The following is a 21,421-nucleotide window of genomic DNA, read 5'->3' on the forward strand; positions in this document are numbered from 1 at the left end:
CCACAAGTTTACGTGGACTACACAGTGTGTACTAGGCCAGCTTAGTTTCAAAGTAAGACCCTATCTCATATAGAGCAGGCTGCACGTACTGCTTTCCTTCACAGGTAACCAGACTGCTGCTGTTATTGGCACTGAGGTTGAACTCAGGGCCTCTCGTGAGGTAAAGAGGTGCGCACTGAGCTTCACACCCCAGCATCTCACTGAAGTACTGTCATTCTTAGGTGAATCTAAGAAACCTCTCCTTCTTAACACTCTCAGTCAAGACCACAGGTTGCACTGGTTTACTTTAACCAGTAAAATGCTTCTTTCTGGGCTGGAGAGATGGCTCAGCACTGGCTATTCTCCCAGAGGACAAAATTCCAACCCCACATGGAGACTCACAACTGTCTGTAACTCCATTTCCAAGAGATCTGACACCCTCTTCTGGCCTCCACAGGCACCGGGAAAGAAGACAGGGTTAGACATACAGGCAAAATATCCATATATATAAATAAAATTCTAAAAATGCTTTCTCCCTAACAAAGGAACATTTTATATAAGGAAACTTAACACCCTATGTTCTGTGAAATACACAAATACACAATACACAGGGGCGGGGTTAAGTCTTCCAACACCAATTTAAGAGATTTCTTATAAGAATGTAAACAAACTTAAAAATATATCCAAGTATTTAACTTGCATAAGCTCCCCTCTCCCATTTTCTAGTTAACCTTTCCAGACATTTCAAATCCTGTAGCTAAACTCAAACATATCTTACCCATTTCTGATCAGGTTAGACCTATTTAGTTAAGGAAGCTTTAGAGCAATGAGAAATACCTCCCTAAGCCTTAAATTGATCTATAAAGAAAAATGATTTGAAATGAAGTCTGAATCTTCATGTGTGGATTTCTTTTAAGGATTAGATATTCTGGGAAACATGTAACCAGTTCTCAACTTTAAGTGCTTCATGGCCATGTTATAATTTTAACCATTTAGTAGATGCCAAAATGGTTATTAACATGGTATATGCAGAAGAAAGTCAAAGACAGGAAGTACCCAAGAGTACTCAGCTCTCTACTGGCCCCTGAGGCAGAAGTGTTTTGTTTTTAACCAAAGGCTGCAACATAAAAAACAACTGGGAAAAGTTCATTTACTAATTTTGAGAACCTAGGAAAAAAGCCTGACTATAATATCTGATGACATAAAATATAAGAATTAAAAAATAATTATCACTGAAAATATAGCACAACTCCAGCTGTTTCCTCCAAATTTACTTTATAATTGGATGGATATAAATTAATAAACAGAAATTAAGCAAGGTATATGTATCAATTTAACAGAACCTGATAATCTAATTTCAGTATTTTCCAAGTTAAGTCATACCATCATGGGGTTTGTTGGGAAATTAAACAACATATGAATGCTTCTGCTGAATGCCAATTAACTATGACATAATTTCTTCTATAATGCAATTAGGAAGAACCTTCAAGAAACTTTTGATGTAAAAAAGGTGTTAGATACTCAATACAATATAAAAGAATCATTTCTGATTTGTTAGGTAGAGAGCTCTTTTGCTCTCAATATCACTGGGTTGAAGGAACAAATCACCTTGAGAACAGAAGGAGAAATAAACACATGCTAAATGGATAAAACATTACATCTTTACTAGACCATCTCTACCTCTAACACTTCAGAAGTTTAGAGACTTGGAGTATTCTTACATTAATTGCAAGAAAAAGGAAAGAAGTTCCTTTGAGATCACAACTATGAAGTCATATGGTTATACAAATCCTGCTGCATTGGTATGTGAAACATGAAACACATTTACCTTTCTTGCCAGTCACTTAGCCAGACTTAACAGACACCTTTCCAGACTAGATGTGTTTCTGTAACTCCATAACCTCAGCACTACAGTAACAAGAGATGCAGTATCCTTTTGCTATGGTTCCAGACATGGGGAAAGAGGTCACAGAAGAGAATCAAAACTGTTACTGCTGGAAAACTACTTGTTAAGTTTCACCATGGTGCCACCTTCATTTTTTACATAAGTGTAGTGGCATAGTTCAAAGCTCAATAAATCAGAATATTAATATTTAAATTTCAACTTGACTTTCAATTATCACCATATTAACAACCAAAACAATAAGATAAGACACACAAGGAAGGGGATATCAAATCCATTTTGCTAGCGTTGGTTTCCTCCTGACACATCAATTCATTTTTAATAGAAAAGGGATAGTGCATCTCAGTTTGCTTACAAGCTAGGAGATCACTTTGAATTCTGCATTTCCTAACTGCAAACAGAATATAGCACTTACAACAGGTTATAAATAAACTGGTTTTCAAGCATAGAGCCAGCCCCAACGATAATAATACACTATTTAAAAAGACCTAAGGCAATGAATTCCATTTCCAATGGAAAAAAAGAACTGTGCAAACAAGCTTACAACTACTTTTTTTTTTTGTGCCAGTGTTATAAAATGTAGCTTTTAATAAAACCTTGACCCAAATGCCAGTAACTTTTCAGAAAAGAATTTGGGTGGAAGGGAGAAGAAACTTATTTCATTTAGGAAAAATAACAACTATCTTTTTCCTAATCTTCAACACACACAATTTAAACATGTACAGTTGCTGTAACACTTTACACAATTCCTATGTACTGGAGCAAGAACAAGGTCTAATAACAATTATATTTTAAACACTGGGTCAAGGCTTTACATAAAAATACCATCCATCCTACTTTCCCCGTAAGTTTCTAAAATATCACATACTTTCCTCAACATCTGCAGCCATCCAGGAATTTTTAGGAAACTTTTGTGCATGATCTTAATTCCTAATCCCTGGCTCTTTGGGCTCAGTGACAAAAGATCAAAACCACCCAAAATGATGGTTCACTTGAAGTCAGACGAGAGACCCTGGCTCAGTTAGTCTCATAGGATGAAAGCAGTGCTGCATCAACTGGCTCCATGCAGGAGGGGCACGTGAAGGATCTCATCAGCCAGTCATCTATACAGTCCAGGTGATAGATGTGCATGCACGGCAGAAATCGAATTGGGTCCCCATAAACAAAGTCCATCATACAGATCACACACCTGTAGAAACAAGGAAGAAATGAAAAGTTCCCATAAATGGCCTATCCCAGAATATTCTTTACAAAGACAGTGTTAACCCAAATGCACACACATATATACAAGCAAAATACACACCTAAGGTAAATAAATTTCATTATCAAAGCATATAAATTGAAATTTTCCTCACATGCTTTGATCCATCAATATTCTTTTATTTTGATCTCTTGTTAATGTATAAGCCTGGAAAGCAACTAACTGAGCAAAGAGAAACAGACTACATTAAGTATCAAACTCATGCTGTGCCTGAAAATAGTTACATTATTACAGGAGACATCTGTGATGCTTTAGGTAGGAAATCAGATCAATTATTTCCTTGCATTGAGTTTTCAGAGTTAATAGGAGCATGTAAAAACTGAATGGCTGGGCCTGGAGTGGTGGTACACTTTTATAATTCTAGTTCTCTGGATACAGAAGCAGGTGGATTTTTGTGAGTTTGGCCAGCCAAGGCTATATATATACTGTCTCAAAACCAATGCAAAATCTGCACTCAGATATCTGCCTGCCTCTGCTATTCAAGTGCTGGTATTAAAGCCGTGTACCAACATGCCTGGCTAAAAAAATTTCTTAATCACAAATTACTCAACCATACCTCTACTGGTGGACATTTACAGAGTTTATATTTTTGCCCCTCAATAAAACTTTGTAAGTAAACACTTTGTACCTAAGTTTTAGTATGCATTTGGCATGGAATGGGGTATAAATACTGAGGACATTAATTAGCTCAAGAGTTTTAAAAGAGGTTTAACTCTTTTTAAAAAACAAGTTTTAACTCCTTGGAAAACTGGTAAGTCAATTTCATAAAATAAACTACCAGAAATGTCACACTTATATAGGTAAATGGTTTTAACTATCATCTAAATGGACATGCAACTATATTTATCAGAATGCAAGACTTATCCTTTATTGCTACATTTAACTTTTTCCAATATAAATTTCATAAGCTTCCTAAATAAATGAGAAAAAGACAAATTCAAAAAGCTAGAGTTTATGGATGGATAGACACCCAGTAGCATCATCCAAAAAAAAAAAAAAAAAAAGAAAAAAGCGCTACACATACAAATCTCTACTACTTACTCTCGTATCTTTTTTTCTGATCCATCTCTTCCAGGGTCATAAACTCCTTTAGGCAGATGCTGTATAAGGCCTATTCTTTGAGCTATTCTAATTTGTTCCTCTTCAGTCAGCTGAGTTGCTAGCCGAGTCTGGCTAGGTGTTGGATGATAGACGGGGACGGGAACTTGTTCCTAAATATTAAAGTGCAAAAAAAAATTAAAACCATTTTCTGGGGTGTATTAAATTACTTAGCCAGAGAAGAAAAAATAGGCCCCGTGATAAGCAGGAGGCTGAATAAGCATGCAGCAGTCTTGACTGTATCTCACTGACTTGTCAAGTCATATAGACACTCTTGTCTATAAGATCAAAAATGGGAGTGACCCTTTACACTATAACTGAGAATGTGAGCATCTTCTTAGACACACTTCTTCAAAGTTTTATATTTAGTAAGCAAATTTCAATGCAAACAAATCTAACTATGATGCTTATTAACTATGTACAACATTGACCAAGTTATTTAAATTGTGCCTCAACTCATATTTAAAGAGAATCTTATTTAACTTTTGTAGTGAACTTTTAGTGTTGTCCTTACCACCACACATTAATACACGTGAAAGCTTAAATATGTATCAGTTAGGATTACAATTTGGCTACTCGATGACTGCAGAACAGCATTTCAAAATCAACAAAGATGTACTGGAGCCAGATGTGGTTTCACACTCCTTTAATTCCAACAGAGATTGAAGTATCAAGGTGAGTTTGAGGCCTGCCTGAACAATACAGTGAGACTGACTCAAAAAAATTGGATTATAGTGAAAGTAAATTTATAAAATCATTTATGACAAGGGCTGTCTATATTTGCTCCTGTTTCTTTTCATCTTTTTAGTTTAAGCCAAGGTCTCTCTATGCAGACCTACCTCTGTTGGGATTAAAGGCAAACTTCACCATGGACAAGCTCTCCTTCTTTGTATAGAACAGTCTTTGATAGGATGGAACAAAGAAAGTCTACTAAAAATGTAACCTACCCCAGGGTTTCATTTCAGTTTATTGTATCAAACATTTCCTGGAACCTGTAGCCCATTGTTAAATACCTAATTAAAACTTGAGTTCAAGCCACAGTCTTTTGGTTTTGTTTTGGAAGTATATTTTTAGGAGTGACTGATAATTGTACTCACTTCTGCCATCTCCTCTTACCTCAAAATATAAACCAAGTAATCATTTCCTATATACAAACAACACAAAAAAGGTAATTATGAGTTTATGAAAAATCACTAATTAGTAGAGACACTGGCCTTCAAAAGTCTGTGTAAGCACAAAGTATCAATCAGTAGGAAAAGTTTGCCAAAACATACTTGAAGACCGGCTATTTCTGAATGGAAAGGCCCTTAGGTACGTATTTCTACAAGAATAACCTGAGTTCACTGGTTGTAACCATTTTTTTTTTTTTTTTTTGGTTGTAACCATTTCTATCTAAGAATACAAAGATAGTTACTTTGCTATAGAGTTACTAAGAGTAATTATCTGTGCTCCAGGCATATAATTCCAAAACAAATCTGCCCGATTTGGTGTGTGTAGGGGGGGCACACAGTGGTGGACCGTGCAACTTTAATCCCAGCATTTGTGAGGTAGAGGCAGGCAGATCTCTGTGAGTTCCAGGACAGTCAGGGATACACAGAGAAATCCTGTCTCAAAAACACAAAACAAAACAAAATAGAAAATTTAAGGTACTCATAGTTCTATAATCTATATCATGTAACATCAGAATTTTGTAACCAGTATTTCTTCTCCAAGTGACAATACTGGGCTTACTGCTTTAGATTTAACTTGGGTCCAAAACCAAACTGTATTTCTGTATTTCTGTTTCTTCTACTACCTTCTTAACTGAATAATTTCTACCTAGTTGTCTACCTAGGTTAATGATAGGTAAGTATAATTTTTTTGGGGGGGGTCACTTCATAGAATTTCAGACCTGGCATATTAATACATCTGAACCTCAGGGCTCCACATAGCAAGTGGTGTGGTACATACATACTATAACCCTAGCACAGGGAAAGTAGAGGCAAGACTGCTTCCAGCTTAAGGCCAGCTTGATCTATACCCCAAGTTCTAGATTAGCCAGATATACATAGTGCAAATCTCTCAAGTAATAGACAAATAAGAGGTAAGGAAACCACAAATAATACAGGAGCTCAGTATCTAGGCCACTCTATGATGACCTCATTTAGTCACGCAAGGTAGCTAGTTTATCCTCTGATTCCTCCAACTTCCTCCTTTCCCTTTATTCTACTGATTTTTCCCCCTTTAGTTATATTTCTGTATTAGTATTTGTGTTTGAGGTCAGAAAACAACTTGAGAGAATTCATCCTCTCCTTCCTCTATGTGGATCTAGGGATTGATGTAAGAAACTCAGGTCCTCACATTTGGAATACCTATTATTTGCTAAGCAATCTCAAGCTCCTTTTTAAAACAGGGTCTTGATATGTAAACCCATGCTGGCCTCTTGTCTTAACTTCTCAAGCACTGTATTATAGAGTCTTATCCAACCATTTGTTCTACAAATCCACATTTTGAGATAATATGGAATTCATAACTGGAGAAGCAAATATATTTCAAAATAGTATTTTCCTTAATGCTTTGGTTTCTCACATGAATCTGCATGGGGGGGGGAGTGGGGTTTAAAAAGTATTTGCCCTAAAGGGATAATTTTAAATTAAAATTTTCCTCCAGAACAGGAAAATATGGTGATTAAATATGCTCAGACAGGGCAAAGGGAAAGGGAAATGATAGGGTTAGATACCCACATCCTCCCATCCCCCCCCCAAAAAAAAGGAAAAAGAAAAAAAAAGGCAAGTTCTGAAACACTAAGAAGATTCTGTAACATTTGCTATTATTGTGTTGGAGTTCAAACCTATGGCCTTGTTATATATATAATAAAGCATCTATATAGAATGACAAATGTTGTCAATAATAAGGCCCTAACCTTAACATAAAGGAAGAAACATGCTAGACAGCACACCTTTAATCCCAGCACTCAGGAGGCAGAGGCAGGCGGATCTGAGTTCAAGGCCAGCCTGGTCTACAGAGTGAGTTCCAGAACAGGCTACAAAGCTACACAGAGAAACCCTGTTTTGAACACTCCCTCCCCCCCCACAAAAAAAGAAATACATGCAAATGTAAAATGTGCCTTTAATCTGAGCATTTGAGAGGCAGAGGCAGAAGATTTTGTACTTTGAGGCTAGCCTGGTCAACATAGTATGTTCCAGGAGAGCCGGGGCCACTTAGAGAAACCCTGCCCCTCCACCCCCAAAAGAGAAAATGTAAAATATGTCTGCAGTATAAAGCTGGATTTAATTCCAGCATGGTAGAATATACCTGTAACCCCTGCAATTCAGGTGGAGGCAGAAGTTCAAGGACATCCTTGACTATACAGCAAATTTGAGGGCAGCTTATGTTACATGAGACTCTCTCAAAAATTGTTTTATTCAAGTTAGAGAATATGATACAATTTCCGAAACTAAAACAATGCAATGGGACATGCCTAAATAATATCCAAGGCTGGAAATAGTACAAGTCTGGCTTGTGGTGAAGGAAAAATAAAGTCACTACTAAAGAATGCAGCCTGTCACCAACAGCTGTATATTTTCAGCCAGTAGGAAATGAGAGCTTACTCTTGATTTTTCTCCTTACACGATGCTACTGGCACCACCTCCTCTCCAGCTGCAGTCTCTTACTGGGAATGCTTTCTCTAAATTTTGCCACACTTACATTTAAGTCCATAAAAAGGAAGATTCGGAAGTTGGTCTTAAGTTTATGTTTTAGTTCGGATAATTCATTAATTTTGACCATAAAAGGGTGGGGGGAGAACCCCAGCAAAGCAAGATTACATTTATATGTAGTTCTCAAAAGATACATACAAAGAGAAATAAAAACCTGCATATCATCTATGGTATGGAAATACCACTTTATATTTAATGGTATAAACCAGAGTGGCCTGCATGTTTCAAAAAGAACTTCAACCAGGGAGGTGGGCTGGTATTTCTTGTTTAAGGTAGGTTATGTAGCCTAGACTTGTTTAGTAGCCAAGGATGAACTTCTGATCCTCCTGCTTCTACATCCTGAGTTGCTGAGATCAGTCATGTACTACATCTACAAGATTATAATTAGTGTTCAAAACATCCTCACATTCCAACCTTCACGTAGGTTAAGCAAACAAGAACTGAACCATAACCTCAGCCCCATTTTATTAAAATTAGGGGGCTAGTGAGATGGCTCAACAATTAACATTCTGAGTACATATGCAAAGGATTCAAGTTCATCCATTTGGGGGAGCTCACAACTGACTACAACTCCAGGGATGCTCTCTTCTGACCTCTGGGTATTTGCACTCTTATGCAAGTATTAAGTATTGTGGCGTATACCTTTAATCTCAGAATGCTTTCAAAGCTTACCTACACTCCCCAGCATGTATTAGAACTGCATTTTTTTTCCTTTTTGCTATTCTATCCTCTGGATATATAACAATTTACACAGTCACTGATATACATTTGGGTTGTTTTGATTTAGTTGTCATAAAATCACACTATTATGAAAATACACTCACAAGACTTTGGACATTTCTCTGGTACACACTCAGGAGCGAAACTCTCCACAAGATTTTGAAGAACTGCCGGATTCCCAAACCTTTGAATTTACACCAGGAATGAATAAGTGATAGTCCCAATTTTTTCATCATTACTAAAACTTATTTGTCTATCTTATTTTAACCACTCTAGTAGGTATGAAACGGTAGCTGATTGTGAATAGTGTTAATCATCTTTTGGGTTGCTGCTCTTTAAAAATTAGGTCCATCTTTTTTATAGGCCAAATACCATCTAGAGAAATGACTTGTGAAAATTTTCTTGTCTTCTATGAATCTTTTCACCTATTGTTCTTTATAGTATGCTGCAGGAGATTTGTTACCTCTCAGAGACTGCCAACAGGAATCCGACCTTGGTTCGGAGGGTGGAGTCCATATTCAGCAGGACAGAGAGGACCATAGAGTTTTCTGGCCTACTTAGAGGAAGCTAGAGACACACACAGGAGGAATAAGGAGGGGTTGAGGAAGATGGGCCAGCTTTTCAATCCAGGAAGGTGGAAAAGAGAACAGGTGATCGTTTCTTCATTACTCTGTTTCTCTCAGGTTTACTCCCTAATATTTAACTCAATAAAAGTTTCAATAGTAGTACATGTTTATTTTTCCTTTGCTGAAGGTGCCAAGGATCTTGCCCAAGGCTTTGAACATGCCAGACAAGTGTTCTCCCACTGAGCTATACCTCCAGCTGCCAAAGCACAAGTTTTTAATTTTGATGAGACAAACATTTTCTGATCACAGAGCTTTTGGCATCAGATCTAAGCAAGTTTTGTCTAACCCAAGGCCATAAGGATATACTCTGTTTTCTGAGTTATATTGCTTGCTTCTATTATTCTGTAGCCCAGTCTGTATGAATTCACATTAACCACCATCCCCACCACCAATATTGCATTATCTTTGAGTATAGCTCTTAAATGTATGGAGCATTAATTTTTTTTTTAAATGACAGAGAAAAGGATACAGTTTTGCTTTTTATGTTGACATGAGAAATTGTTCTTTGCCGGGGGTGGGGAGGGGTAGGATGAGGGTGGGGATGGGATTCTCACCAGGCCTCACCCCTTGACAAAGAATTATAGGCAACTAGTGACAATTGATAAGGATCTCTCAACAAGGATAAGCCCCTAATTAGTTATCCAACTCCAAATGGTCATCCCTGAAATCATATATATGATTATATATATATATAAATTACATATATATGAGGAAAAATCTGAAAGCATGAATATGAGTGCCACTAAACAGAAGACTATGAGGGTTGTATTTACATATCTGTATTTATATATGGAATGTATGTAACAAGAATAAAGCGGCCAAACTTCAGATGGAGCAGGAGGGAGACATGGAAGGGGCTGGAGGGAAGGATATGATATAGTTATTTTAATTAAAATTTACATTTATAAACTTACTAAAGTGATAGCATTTCCTAAAACCTCAGTGAAATATTTTAGATTGAGGTATAAAGAAAAAAAACAGGAATCACCTAAAACCTGAATTTCTGGAGGTCACCTAAAATTAGCCCAACTAGCTAGATTTTTTTTTTTACACTCTACTCAGATGTGCTGATCTTTCTGTACAGGTGATTATTTTCTAATAAACAATCCAAAGGCATCAATAATGCATTGGACTACTACACAGTATACTGCAGGTATTTTTTCTACTACACAATTCAATTTTACCATATGTCAGTTTCTATAAATCTTGAAGTGAAAAATTGGGTTGTCTTGCTTTCAGATTTTTTTCTCAGGGGCATAAGGCTCAGTAGTAAACTGCAAACAGTAAGTTCTAGTATAGCCTGGGTTAGTGAGATCCTATGTCAAACAATGCAAAACTCTTTTAGAAAATACAAGAGTGGTTTCATATGACCTAGGGTTAGTCAAAACTTTGAGGACCTCAAAAGCTCAATAATGAAGTAAGTTGGTCATGGCTAAAATTAAAACCTGTATTTTCAGAGGGATAATCGTTCAGTCAGTAGTAGAGTTCTTGTCTAACACACTGAAAAGTCAGGGTTTTCAGCCCCTCTCCTGTCAAAATCATCTCATCCTATTATTCTCAGGTAAAACTATAAAAGCTCACTGGCATAATTAACTTTGGAACTGAAACATGAAGCTGTTTACAGCAATGTCATCTGCCCATATTATAAGGGTTTTTGGTTTTGATTGAAAACAGTCTATAGTGTAGTTCAGAGTAGTCACAGGTTGGCTGAGGTTGCCCTCTCCTATTTCACTTATTTGTCCAATGCTAGATTACAGATGCATACCACCACAACCTGGTGGTTATTTTCATATAGAAACTGCTTGCATGTTTTTTGTTTGTTTGTTTGTTTGTTTGGGTACAGGGTTTCTCTGTATGGCTTTGGAGCCTGTCCTGGAACTCACTCCATAGACCAGGGTGGCCATGAACTCAGATCCACCTGCTTCTTCCTCCTGAGTACTGGGACTAAAGATGTGCACCACCAACGCTTTTTTTAAAATGCTCCATGGCACAAAGATGAGAAACATATCCCACCATCTTTACTACCAAGAGTTCTACCACTTTGTTGCTGGGACACATTTTTTTCCATGATTTAAATAAATTGGTTAAAATACAACTAAGTACAATTATCTTAAAGCGTTTAAAACATTTTTTTGTATCTAATTTTTTTTTAATTCTTAATTAAAATTTTTTTTTTTTTAAAAACAGGTTCTCTCTATAGCTCTGGCTGTTCAGGAATTCACTTGAGATCCATCTGGCTCTGCCTCCCAAATGCTGGGATTAAAAGTGTCACCATGCTTAGAGCCTTTCTTAACTATCTGAGTTTGAGCTCTAGAACACAGATGGTGGAAAGAGAATCCCTGCAAGTTATCCTGACCTCCACATGTATACTGTGACATGTGTCACTTTCTCCCAAGTAAGTAAATAAATGTAAAAGAGAATTTTAAAAAATCCAGTCATACCTAGGTAGTGGTGGTTTACACCTTTAATCCCAGCACTCAGACAGAGGCAAGCGGATCTCTAAGTTTGAGGCCAGTCTGATCTACATAATGAGTTCCAGGACACCCAGAAATGTTAGAGAGAAACCCTGTCTCAAAAAATAAAACAAAATCCAGTCATTCCCAAGAAAATGTACACTTCAAATGTTTTAACAGTACAACAATGGCAGCTTAGCAGTAAAGTGGCTGCCTGGCATTCACAAGGCCCTGGGATTCAATCCCAGGTACCATAAAACAACCAACAAATATTGGCCATATTTACAAATATGTTAAGAGCAGAAAAAGAATTATCTTTATATTCTAGCACTTAATATAATCTCTCAGGTTTTCCTTTTACTTAGTATTACATGGAGAAAATTACTATTGTTTTTATCAGCAAAATATAACTTGTCTCAAGTGCCTAAAATTATATATACATATTTTTTTTTATTTAAGTATGTGTAGATCAAAGGTCAAAGTAGGTCAAAGTAGTACCAGCATACTTAGGACATATGCTGGAGATGGAGCCCAGAGGCTTTGTGCTAGGTAAGCAGTCACATCCCCATTTATATGTTACTTTAACTGTACATGATTCTGCACCTCCCTGAACTCTTAACTTGTGTCTTCCATCTACTGATAAATTCTTTCAACTATAAATTTACCTAACCAGGGCACCTCAATTGTTTTTATTCACTTTTATAGTAAGGTTCCATGTAAGATTTCATAGGAAGCTTTCATCAATTAAATTTCAAATTCATGATTCACTACACTATCATATAGTTATGCAGACTTCAAAAATCTGTATTAGGGACTACTGGTGGCTTACTGGCTAAGAGCACTTATTGCTCTTGCAAAAAATCCAGGTTCCATTCCCAGCATCCATATGGTGGCTCAAATACCATACCCCTAATTTCAGGGGGTCAAACAAGTATGTATGTCATGTACACCTAGGCATAATAGTCTTATACTAGTCTTATCTCCTGAACTAAAATGTCAGCTAATTCCTTGAAAGCAAGGGATTCATCACTTCTCCTTTCTCCTTGGTGTCTCAAACATACTGAAAGAGGATACAAGTGGGCTCAGTTGATAAGAAAGCATGCTGACTTAAGTTTGATCCCTAAGACCTACATGGTTGAGAGCCAACTCCTGCAAGTTTTTTGACATGCACTCCTAACCCACATGAAATAATAAATTTTAAGAATAATTTTTGAATATTCAGAAATTTAAAAAATTTCTACTGAGAAATATATTTGAAGGAATGTTTTCTTCATTTCTACACTTTCAGATTCTGTAGTTACTTTACTGCATGCTTTCTAGTTAACTAACAAGATAATTACTTATCTGCTCCTGAGAGGAGCACACATCAGGCTAGTTATTTAATTAAAAGACATGTTTTTTAAGACTGGAGATATGGCTCAGCATTTAAGAGCACACAGTATACTGCTCTTTCAGAAGAGGTTCCGGGGATCTACATTTGGCAGCTCACAACCAACAAACTCCAGCTGTAAGGGAGCTGATCTTTTCTACATGAACACACACACACACACACACACACACACACACACACACACACACACACACAGAGAGAGAGAGAGAGAGAGAGAGAGAGAGATATCTAAAAATCCTGTACTGGTAATCCACATTAAATAGCATGGTAAGAAAAACTTCTAGGCATTTTATAGCACAATTTCCCCATTTTTACCACCTTAAATATCATTTAAGTTCATAGTTTAGTAATATGACATATAATCACTACCAGTATCTACCTCCAAAACTCAAATTGTCTACTTACTAAACAAAGCAACCTGCATCCCATGGCCACATTTCATAGGACAGTTATACATGGTCCAACACATTTGCAGATGACACCATAATGCCAAAACACCTGCTAGTAACTCTTCATTTACTTGACAACTTATTTGAATACAGAATAGAAACCTATCATCTTTAACCCTGTATGTGAAGGCAATATTCAGAAAACAGTTTTTTAAAAAAAGTATCATTTCTTCCTGGGGGGGGGGCTCATGTGCATTTGTGTGTATGCAGTTGCACACCTTTAATCCCAGCAGTTGGAAAGGCACAAGCAGATAGCTCTGTGAATTAATTTAATTAAGAGCAGCCTGTCATACATAGCAATTCCAGGTCATCCAGGTCCACAAAGTAAGACCCTGTTTTTTATTATATCTGTGAGTACCCTCCAATTTACTATCCCCATTTCTGGACTTCACCCTGACTAAAAGAAAATAAAACAAAAATTAACTAAGGAAAAAGAAAGCAAAGAAATGACACATTTTGGAGGGGGATTGAAAAAAAATTCACAGTAGCCTGATGGGAGATGCCATTATGTATATATGTTTCTCATACTGGTAATGAATAAAGCACTGTTGGCCAATAGGAAAGGAGATAGGAGGGACTAGGAGACAAGGAGGAAATAGGAAGGAGGGGTCAACATGGAGAGTCTGGAGAGACTAGAACCACCAGCCGCCTCTCTCGCTGGTAAGACCACGTGGAAATACATAGAAACGGGTTAATAATTAACACAGAGCTAGCCGAAAAGAAACTAGTAACTGGACAACAGAATTATATCATATACAGAGTCTCTGTGTGTTAATTGGGGCCGGCGTGGCAGCGGGACAAGACCGGCGGCGGGAGGAAAAACCTTACTCATTACAGTAGCCATTTGATTTTTTTTGTTTGTTTTTTTTCATTCAGAAATAAAGCCCTGAAAAACAGACTCATGGTGGGCATGATGGCAAATGCCAAAAATCCTAGTGTTCAAGTCCAGCCTGAGCTACTTGAGACTTTGCCACAAACAGGCACACAAACAAAAATCTACTGGGCATGTTCTCAAATGCCTTTAACCTCAGCACTAGGAAGCAGTGGTAAACTCTTAATTTTGAGTTCAGCCTGGTCTACAAAGTGAGTTCCAGGACAGCCAAGGCTACATAAAGAAACACTATCTAGAAAACAAACAAAAGAATCAATCTCTCCTATATCAAGTAGTTTATGAAATTGAGATCTAAAACCAAGTTTTATCTAAAAAGGAAAATCAAGTTCAGACTTTTTATACCAAGTAACTCATCTCATGGCCCCATCTTCTCATATTACTCTATAATTAGCTCTAGAATTAAACTGTTGATGCAGACTGTCCTACTCTTAAAGGAACAGGCATCCTTAATAACATTTGACCCAATGACTCAGTTCAAAGTCAAGACATAAATAACAAAAATTTCAATAATTGTCTATGAGATGGCTTGTAGGAAGACACTTGGGACCAAACATGCAAGCCTGAGTTTGATCCTTGAATTCCTATAAAAGTGGAAGAAGACACCTGCAAAGTTATCCTCTGATTATCATACCTATACCCACAAGTACACCCAAAGTTGTGTGGGCATACCCACAAGTGCATGCACATAACCCCCCCCCCCAAAAAAAAAAAAAACTGAACCAGAGAGGGCAAACTGTTCTGTCAAGTTGAACTACAAGTTGTATAAGAGAAAATACAGGGCTTTAAAGGGCTGGAAAGGCATAGAATAAAACCACAATTTCAGTGATTAGTCACAAAGAATCACTAAGGATTAATCCACAAAGGATCTGATCTGGGGCAAGGTAGAAGGGAATGGGTAGAGAAGATATCAATTAAGCTATGTTGCAGGAATTAATGAGAATCTCAATTAAGTTAATTGCAATAAAGGAGAAAAAGGCACATTTCTATGCTAGTCACTCAAATAGTTACTGGGTGTCAGCATTTTGATTTGTTTTTCAAACAATGATGTCATGCAGGCTGGCCTTGAACGTCTACCTCCTGCTTGTCTACAGTATTTACAGTGATGTGTACATCAGTGAGAAAATTTGAAAAGTTTACTATATCATTCTCATTTGAAGAAGGTGATCTGGAAAACCTAAAATTATGAAATTACTAACAGCTAACCTAGGTATGGTAGGTAGCTTCTCTGAACTGCTATCTGCTCTACATAACCAGTTTCAGACAAGCAAGGGCAACTTAAGCAATATCTATTTTATGTATGTGAACCATACACACGCAGAAAACCACAGAGACCAATGTGGGTGGTGGAAACAGAATTTGGGTCTTTCAGGAGCAGCAAGTGATTTTAACTGCTGAGTCATCTCTCTAGTCCTGATAGTCTAAAGTATATAGGACAGACTTGGGACTCTTCAAAAAAAAAAAAAAGAAAGAAAGAAAGGAAAAGTTGTTTGTACCTGTATACCTGTGTAAGGCCAGAAGAGGGCATTGGGTCCCCTGAAACGGTAGTTATGATAATTGTGACAAACTAAGAGTGCTGAGAACAAAATTCAGGTCCTCTGGGTGAAGGCTTTTACTTTAATCACTGCACCATCTCTCCAAATTCTCTGGACTATACCTTTTAAGAACAAAATTGTACTTTAAATTGTACTTTATTCAGGGCTGTGGGTTCAGCTTACCACATGAGAGCTTGATTTTGGATCACCAGCACCCACCCAAATATAGGCTGACTGGGCACAGTGAAGCACATTATACTTGTAATCTCAGTGCTAGGAAGGCAGTGATAGAGGTAGATCCTTGGAGCCAAATTGGTGAGGTTCAGATTGAGAGAGACCCTATCTCAGAAACAAAAAGACCCTGTTTCAAAAAACCAAAAACAAACAAAAAAACTGAATAGTGAAAATTTTTGGCCTTGTGTATATTCACACATGCTAATGACATAATACAAAGAGAAGCCTTACTCATTATAAAATAATATGAATGTTTTCTTGTGTTCTTTTTTCATATTTTACAAGTATGCACTAGAGTCAGAATTTGAAAACAGGTCCATGAGTCTAAAACTAAAGGAAAGATGGTAAAGTGCTTGCTGTAAGCAGGATGACCTGACTTTGGTCTCCACGATCTATGCAAAAAAGCTGACTTTGGTAGAGCTGGATAGCTGGAGGCATATGGATCCATGGTGCTCCCCAACCAATCAACCTTGCACCAAATCAATGAGAAACCCTATCTCAAGAAAAATCTAGGTGACAGCATTTGAGCAATGATAGCTAAGGTTGTCATCCAGCCTCCAAACAAATGCACACACAACCATACTCCCAAAAGAAAACCTTAGCTATCTATACTTGAGGCAAGTAGGACTTTGGGAGTTAGGGCTAGCATAAGCCATGGTATCAGATCCTGTCTATCACTACAACCAAAAGTATAGAACAAGAGATGACTGGCAAATCTCAAATTTAGATAGACATGATGGCTCTCACTTGAAATCCTAGCACCTAGGAGGGTGAGGCAAGACTGTCTGAAGTTCAAGGCCAGCTTGGACTACACACTATGAGACCCTCCCTGTCTCTAAAACAATCCATTTCAAACTAAAGATATTCCTTGATCTATAGTGGAGTTAACCCTGATAAATCTACATAGTAAGTCGAAAAAACATACAAACAAAACCAAAAATCTCCTGAGAGTATAAAATATCTCATTAGTCTAGGGAAAAAAATTCAAAGTATAGACTATCATGTGTTACTTTTACACCATCAAAACTGTAGGATGAACCAACACAAGTCAGGACGATCTATAAATACTGTAAAATTGAGACACACCAATCCACATAAGCTCCTCAACAGAGTGTCATCCTCAAATACTCCTCCACTAATACTTTATGAATAGAGATTTCAAGCATTCTTCCATAAAATGTTTACTTTGTGGCAGGTAATAAATATGTAGGACAAAAATGTGAAATCATTTTAATCAATAATTGTTTTAAACCAATTCTTATATTTAATGTTGGCCTTTGGCTTTTTAGGTTTGTTTACTTATTTTTTTCCTAAAGACAAGAATGTCAGGCAGCCTAGACTGCCCTTAACTAACCTTCCAGTCTCACCAGGGATTATAAGTGTGTTACCATGTGATTATCAGGACTTTAAGGTCATCCTTGGCTATATAGCCACTTAGAGGCCAGCCTAGGCTACAAGTGACTCTGCCTTTTAAAAAGTTTCAGGAATAGAGCACAGTGTTTGCCTACCATGTGTGAGACCCTGTGTTTGACCTCCAGTATAGTCCCTCACCCAAAATTTCTCCCACCATCAAAAACAAAAAAACTTGAAGGAGGTAAAGGAATCAGTCATGCATTCATGGTGAAGCCTAGGGAGTAATCCAGTCAGAAAATAAACAGGACAAAGGTCTGAGACCTAGACTATCTTAATAACAGTCCAGAAGGCCAGGGGGAGAGCTGGAATAGGATTTAGGGAACATTGTAAGAATTTTTGTAAAATTAATCATTGTAAAATTAAACATGGATCCACTGAGGAGCTTAGGAGAGAGTACTGTGGTCCCATTACTCTAGCTGTTATGTTGAGAACATGGTATAGAGAAGGGTGAAACCTGGACCAGATAGGATGCTAGTAAAGAAACCAGAACCTGGTATGATGCTCAGATCTGTAATCTCAAAATACTCAGGAGACCGAGTCAGGAGCTTAAGTCTCAGACAGAGGAGACAGTTTCACTATTTATCCCTGGCTGGCCTGAATTTGGTATTTCAACCAGGCTGGCCTGGAACTCAAGATCAAATACTTCTGCCCTGCCTCTTACTCTAAAGGTGTATGCCACCATGTCTAGCCTGAGTCTAATCTTTAAAGAAACAAGTCACTGGATGGTAGTTGGGCACATCTTTAGTTCCAGGACTTGGGAGGCAGAGGCAGGTGGAATCTCTGTGAGTTCAAGAGCTAGTTCCAGGACAGCCTCCAAAGCCACAGAGAAACCCTGTCTGGACAAACCAAAAAAAAAAAAAAAAAAAAAAAAAAAAAAAAAGGTCAACATTACTGTGCCTATTATGTTAATTATACATTATTCCTTTTTTTTTTTAAAAAGCCTATATGTAAAGAACACATTATTATTTCTATAGCTTTCTTTTAAAAATTCTTGAGATAAGGTTTTATTCCACAGCCCAGACCAGCAATCCTCCCACCCCAGCCTTCCTTCTAAGCACTAGGATGATAGGCATGAGCTACCATGCCAGACTAAAATTTTCTTTTTATGTTCTCATCTTTTAAAGTAATCACTCTTTCAATTCATACTCACTTTGCATATCGGTATCCAGGTCATTCATTCATATCAGGAAAAGGCAACCACAATACAATTTCACTGTCAAAAATAACACATTCCAAAAAAATCTACTGGCAATACTAAAACCCATCATGCTCTATTTAGTTCCTCTATAAAGGACAAAATAGAGTTCCTATAAACTCTAAAAATGATAAGGATAACAGAAAACAAGTCAGATAATTCAATTTTCCTAGAAAGAGGCTATAAATTATAGATAAGGGGGGAGTTTGCTCATGACACCTCAATAAATACATCTGTTGAGTAGCTATGGTAGAGGGGGAAACAGTAAGCTACAGATACCTGAGAGGAAGGCCTGGTGGTATAGGTCTCCAATTCTAGCAACTCTGGAGGCTGAGGCAGTAGGACAGAAAGTTCAAGGCCTGTCTGAGTGACTTCATGAAACAGTTTAATAAAAAGGGGGGGGTGTACGGGAATTATAGCTCTGTATTTGTGTTTTGCTAGCATGTACAAGGCTCTCAGTTCAATTCCTGCTACCGATAAAACATCCAGATTCCATTTAGTATTAGACTCTGCTCCTGGAACAATTTAAACAAGTTGGGAAAAACGGGGTACATAAATACAGTAAATATTGCATTTTTATGTGACAGATAATGCATGAACCACTGAAAACAGAGCTTCTATTCTTCATTTATCTCAGTTATTGAGGATCTACTATGAGTCAGATGCTGGAGTATAAAAGCACCTGGAAAATGTCCCAAATTCAGCTTATACAAGGGGGGGGGAGCACATATTTCAAGGATGAGCACACAACTGCCTGAATTATTATAGGCACAGTATTGCTTATAAAAGTGTGTAAAGTTGGTGAGGGACATGTCCAGGAATTCAGGGAGAGAATGTCAGGACTTTAGATAGTGAGCTGAGTCCTTAAAGAGGATTAGACGTTCACCTGGGCAACCTTGGGGCAAAAGCTTTTAGCAGCAAGATCACCTGGAGCTAAGAGGAACTTGTCAACAGCCTGGTTTGGTAAGCTCGAAATAGAGGCTTTTGCAAGGCTACAATGAAGACTGATGAAAGACCACTGAAGGGGTCAGAACAGCAGCATATGTGATCACATGATGAGAAACTGGTTTACATAGAATTGAGAAAGGAAAACACTAAACTAGATAATGATGTCACCACATAAAAAACAAAGGAGACTGCCCCGTTAGAAAAGCAACCTCTCTCCAGGAAAATACTGAAGAATTGTATTTAAGTCCACCTGGGAGTTTACTCAGTATCGTTTAGAAAGAGCCATTCAAGAGTCTCTTGATAAAGAGAAGGCCTTAAGTAACAGATGGCATTTTCCAAGTCATGCAGAAAGGTCTCTAGAGTTCAAGATAATCAAGGTTTTATTAAGTCAACTTATTTAAAAGGTGTGTCACAGGGTGGAGCAAAAACTGGAGCTTAAAAATTACCACATATGTATATATAAACAAGTTAATTCTTTAGGAAGCTGAGGCTAAAATCCCCACTTGGAATCCTACCTCCCAAGCAGATGGTAAAAAGAACCAATTAACAAAGATAGGGTGGGAGTGGGGAGGATTATATACACAATTATAAAGGGGGGGGGGGTGACAACCTACCCACAACCCATAATCCTGTTGGTAGTCTGTTGAGGAAATCACACAATTCAGACATAAAGGCAGGAAAACCATGTCATCCTTAACTCCACAAGCTAACTATCAGACACCGGCCAAGGGGATATGATCACATACTTTGATTCCTGAACTCAAGGGCAGAACACCATCCCCAAACGGTGCCCAAGGGGAAGGCAAGAAGGATCGTTCTCTACTGGGGGACTGGGCAGCAGACACCCTCAAGGCCAGCCCCGAAGGGGTCAACGCCCCCCCCCCCCCAGGCTAGGCCTTGGAGGCCAAGGGCAGAGGGCCTGAGCCGCCTCCCCTCTTACGCCAACACACACCCTCCCCTACCTGATATGGCGGCGGCGGCTCCTGATCTGGCTCCGTCCCCTCGCCAAAGCTAGCCCGGTCGGACTGAGACTCGTGAAGCAGGGAGATGTCATCCGAGGTCGGGGATTTGAGGCAGTTCCCCATCTTCCAGGGCTGAGGTGTGTGCGTGAGATCTGGGGGAGGAAGAAAGCTGTGACCCGGTCTCTCGCACACTCGGCGGTGAGCTCGCCCGGCGCCGCGGGGTCCAAGGCGGCAGGCCCGGGGCTCAGGCGGCGGCTCCCCCGCGCCCCGGCGCCGCCGAGGGGCCACTCATGCCAGCCCCCGGGGCAGGGGGCGCGAGGCTAGGCCGCGGGCTGCGCCGGGGTCGCGCCGGGAGCCTGAGGGGGGCGGGGGCGGGGAGACGGAGCGCTTCCCCCACCCCGCCCCCCGCGAGGCGGCGGCGGCCACGGGGCTGCTGGGCCCTAATCCAGGTCAGGAGGGGGGGGGCGCGGCCGTCGCGGCTGCCTCAGCTGCTGCCTCAGCTGCTGTTGCCCCTGCCGACGCTGGAGCCGCGGCCTGGGGCCTCATCCTACTCCGCCTAAGCGCGGCGGCGGCAGCCAGAACGAGGCCGGCCGGGCCTACGTCACGCCGCCGTGCGTGTTCTGGCCCCGCCCCGGACCCCCTTGCGCCCCGCCCCCGGCGTGGCTCCG

The 21,421-nt window shown here is 39.0% G+C and overlaps 1 protein-coding gene across 1 annotated transcript; it reads right to left on the reverse strand.

The window, feature by feature from the left end:
• Nucleotides 1-1,237: 1,237 nt before the first annotated feature.
• Nucleotides 1,238-21,342, reverse strand: Rnf11 (ring finger protein 11). Its single transcript, XM_051188452.1, has 3 exons — nucleotides 20,754-21,342; nucleotides 4,185-4,354; nucleotides 1,238-3,071 (listed from the first exon to the last, which is right to left on the reverse strand). The coding sequence occupies exons 1-3, from the start codon at nucleotides 20,874-20,876 to the stop codon at nucleotides 2,900-2,902; spliced, it is 465 nt and encodes a 154-aa protein (XP_051044409.1). The 5' UTR covers nucleotides 20,877-21,342; the 3' UTR covers nucleotides 1,238-2,899.
• Nucleotides 21,343-21,421: the final 79 nt, after the last annotated feature.

Source organism: Phodopus roborovskii, unplaced genomic scaffold, assembly GCF_943737965.1.
Source record: "Phodopus roborovskii unplaced genomic scaffold, PHOROB, whole genome shotgun sequence".
Lineage (NCBI taxonomy): Eukaryota > Metazoa > Chordata > Mammalia > Rodentia > Cricetidae > Phodopus > Phodopus roborovskii.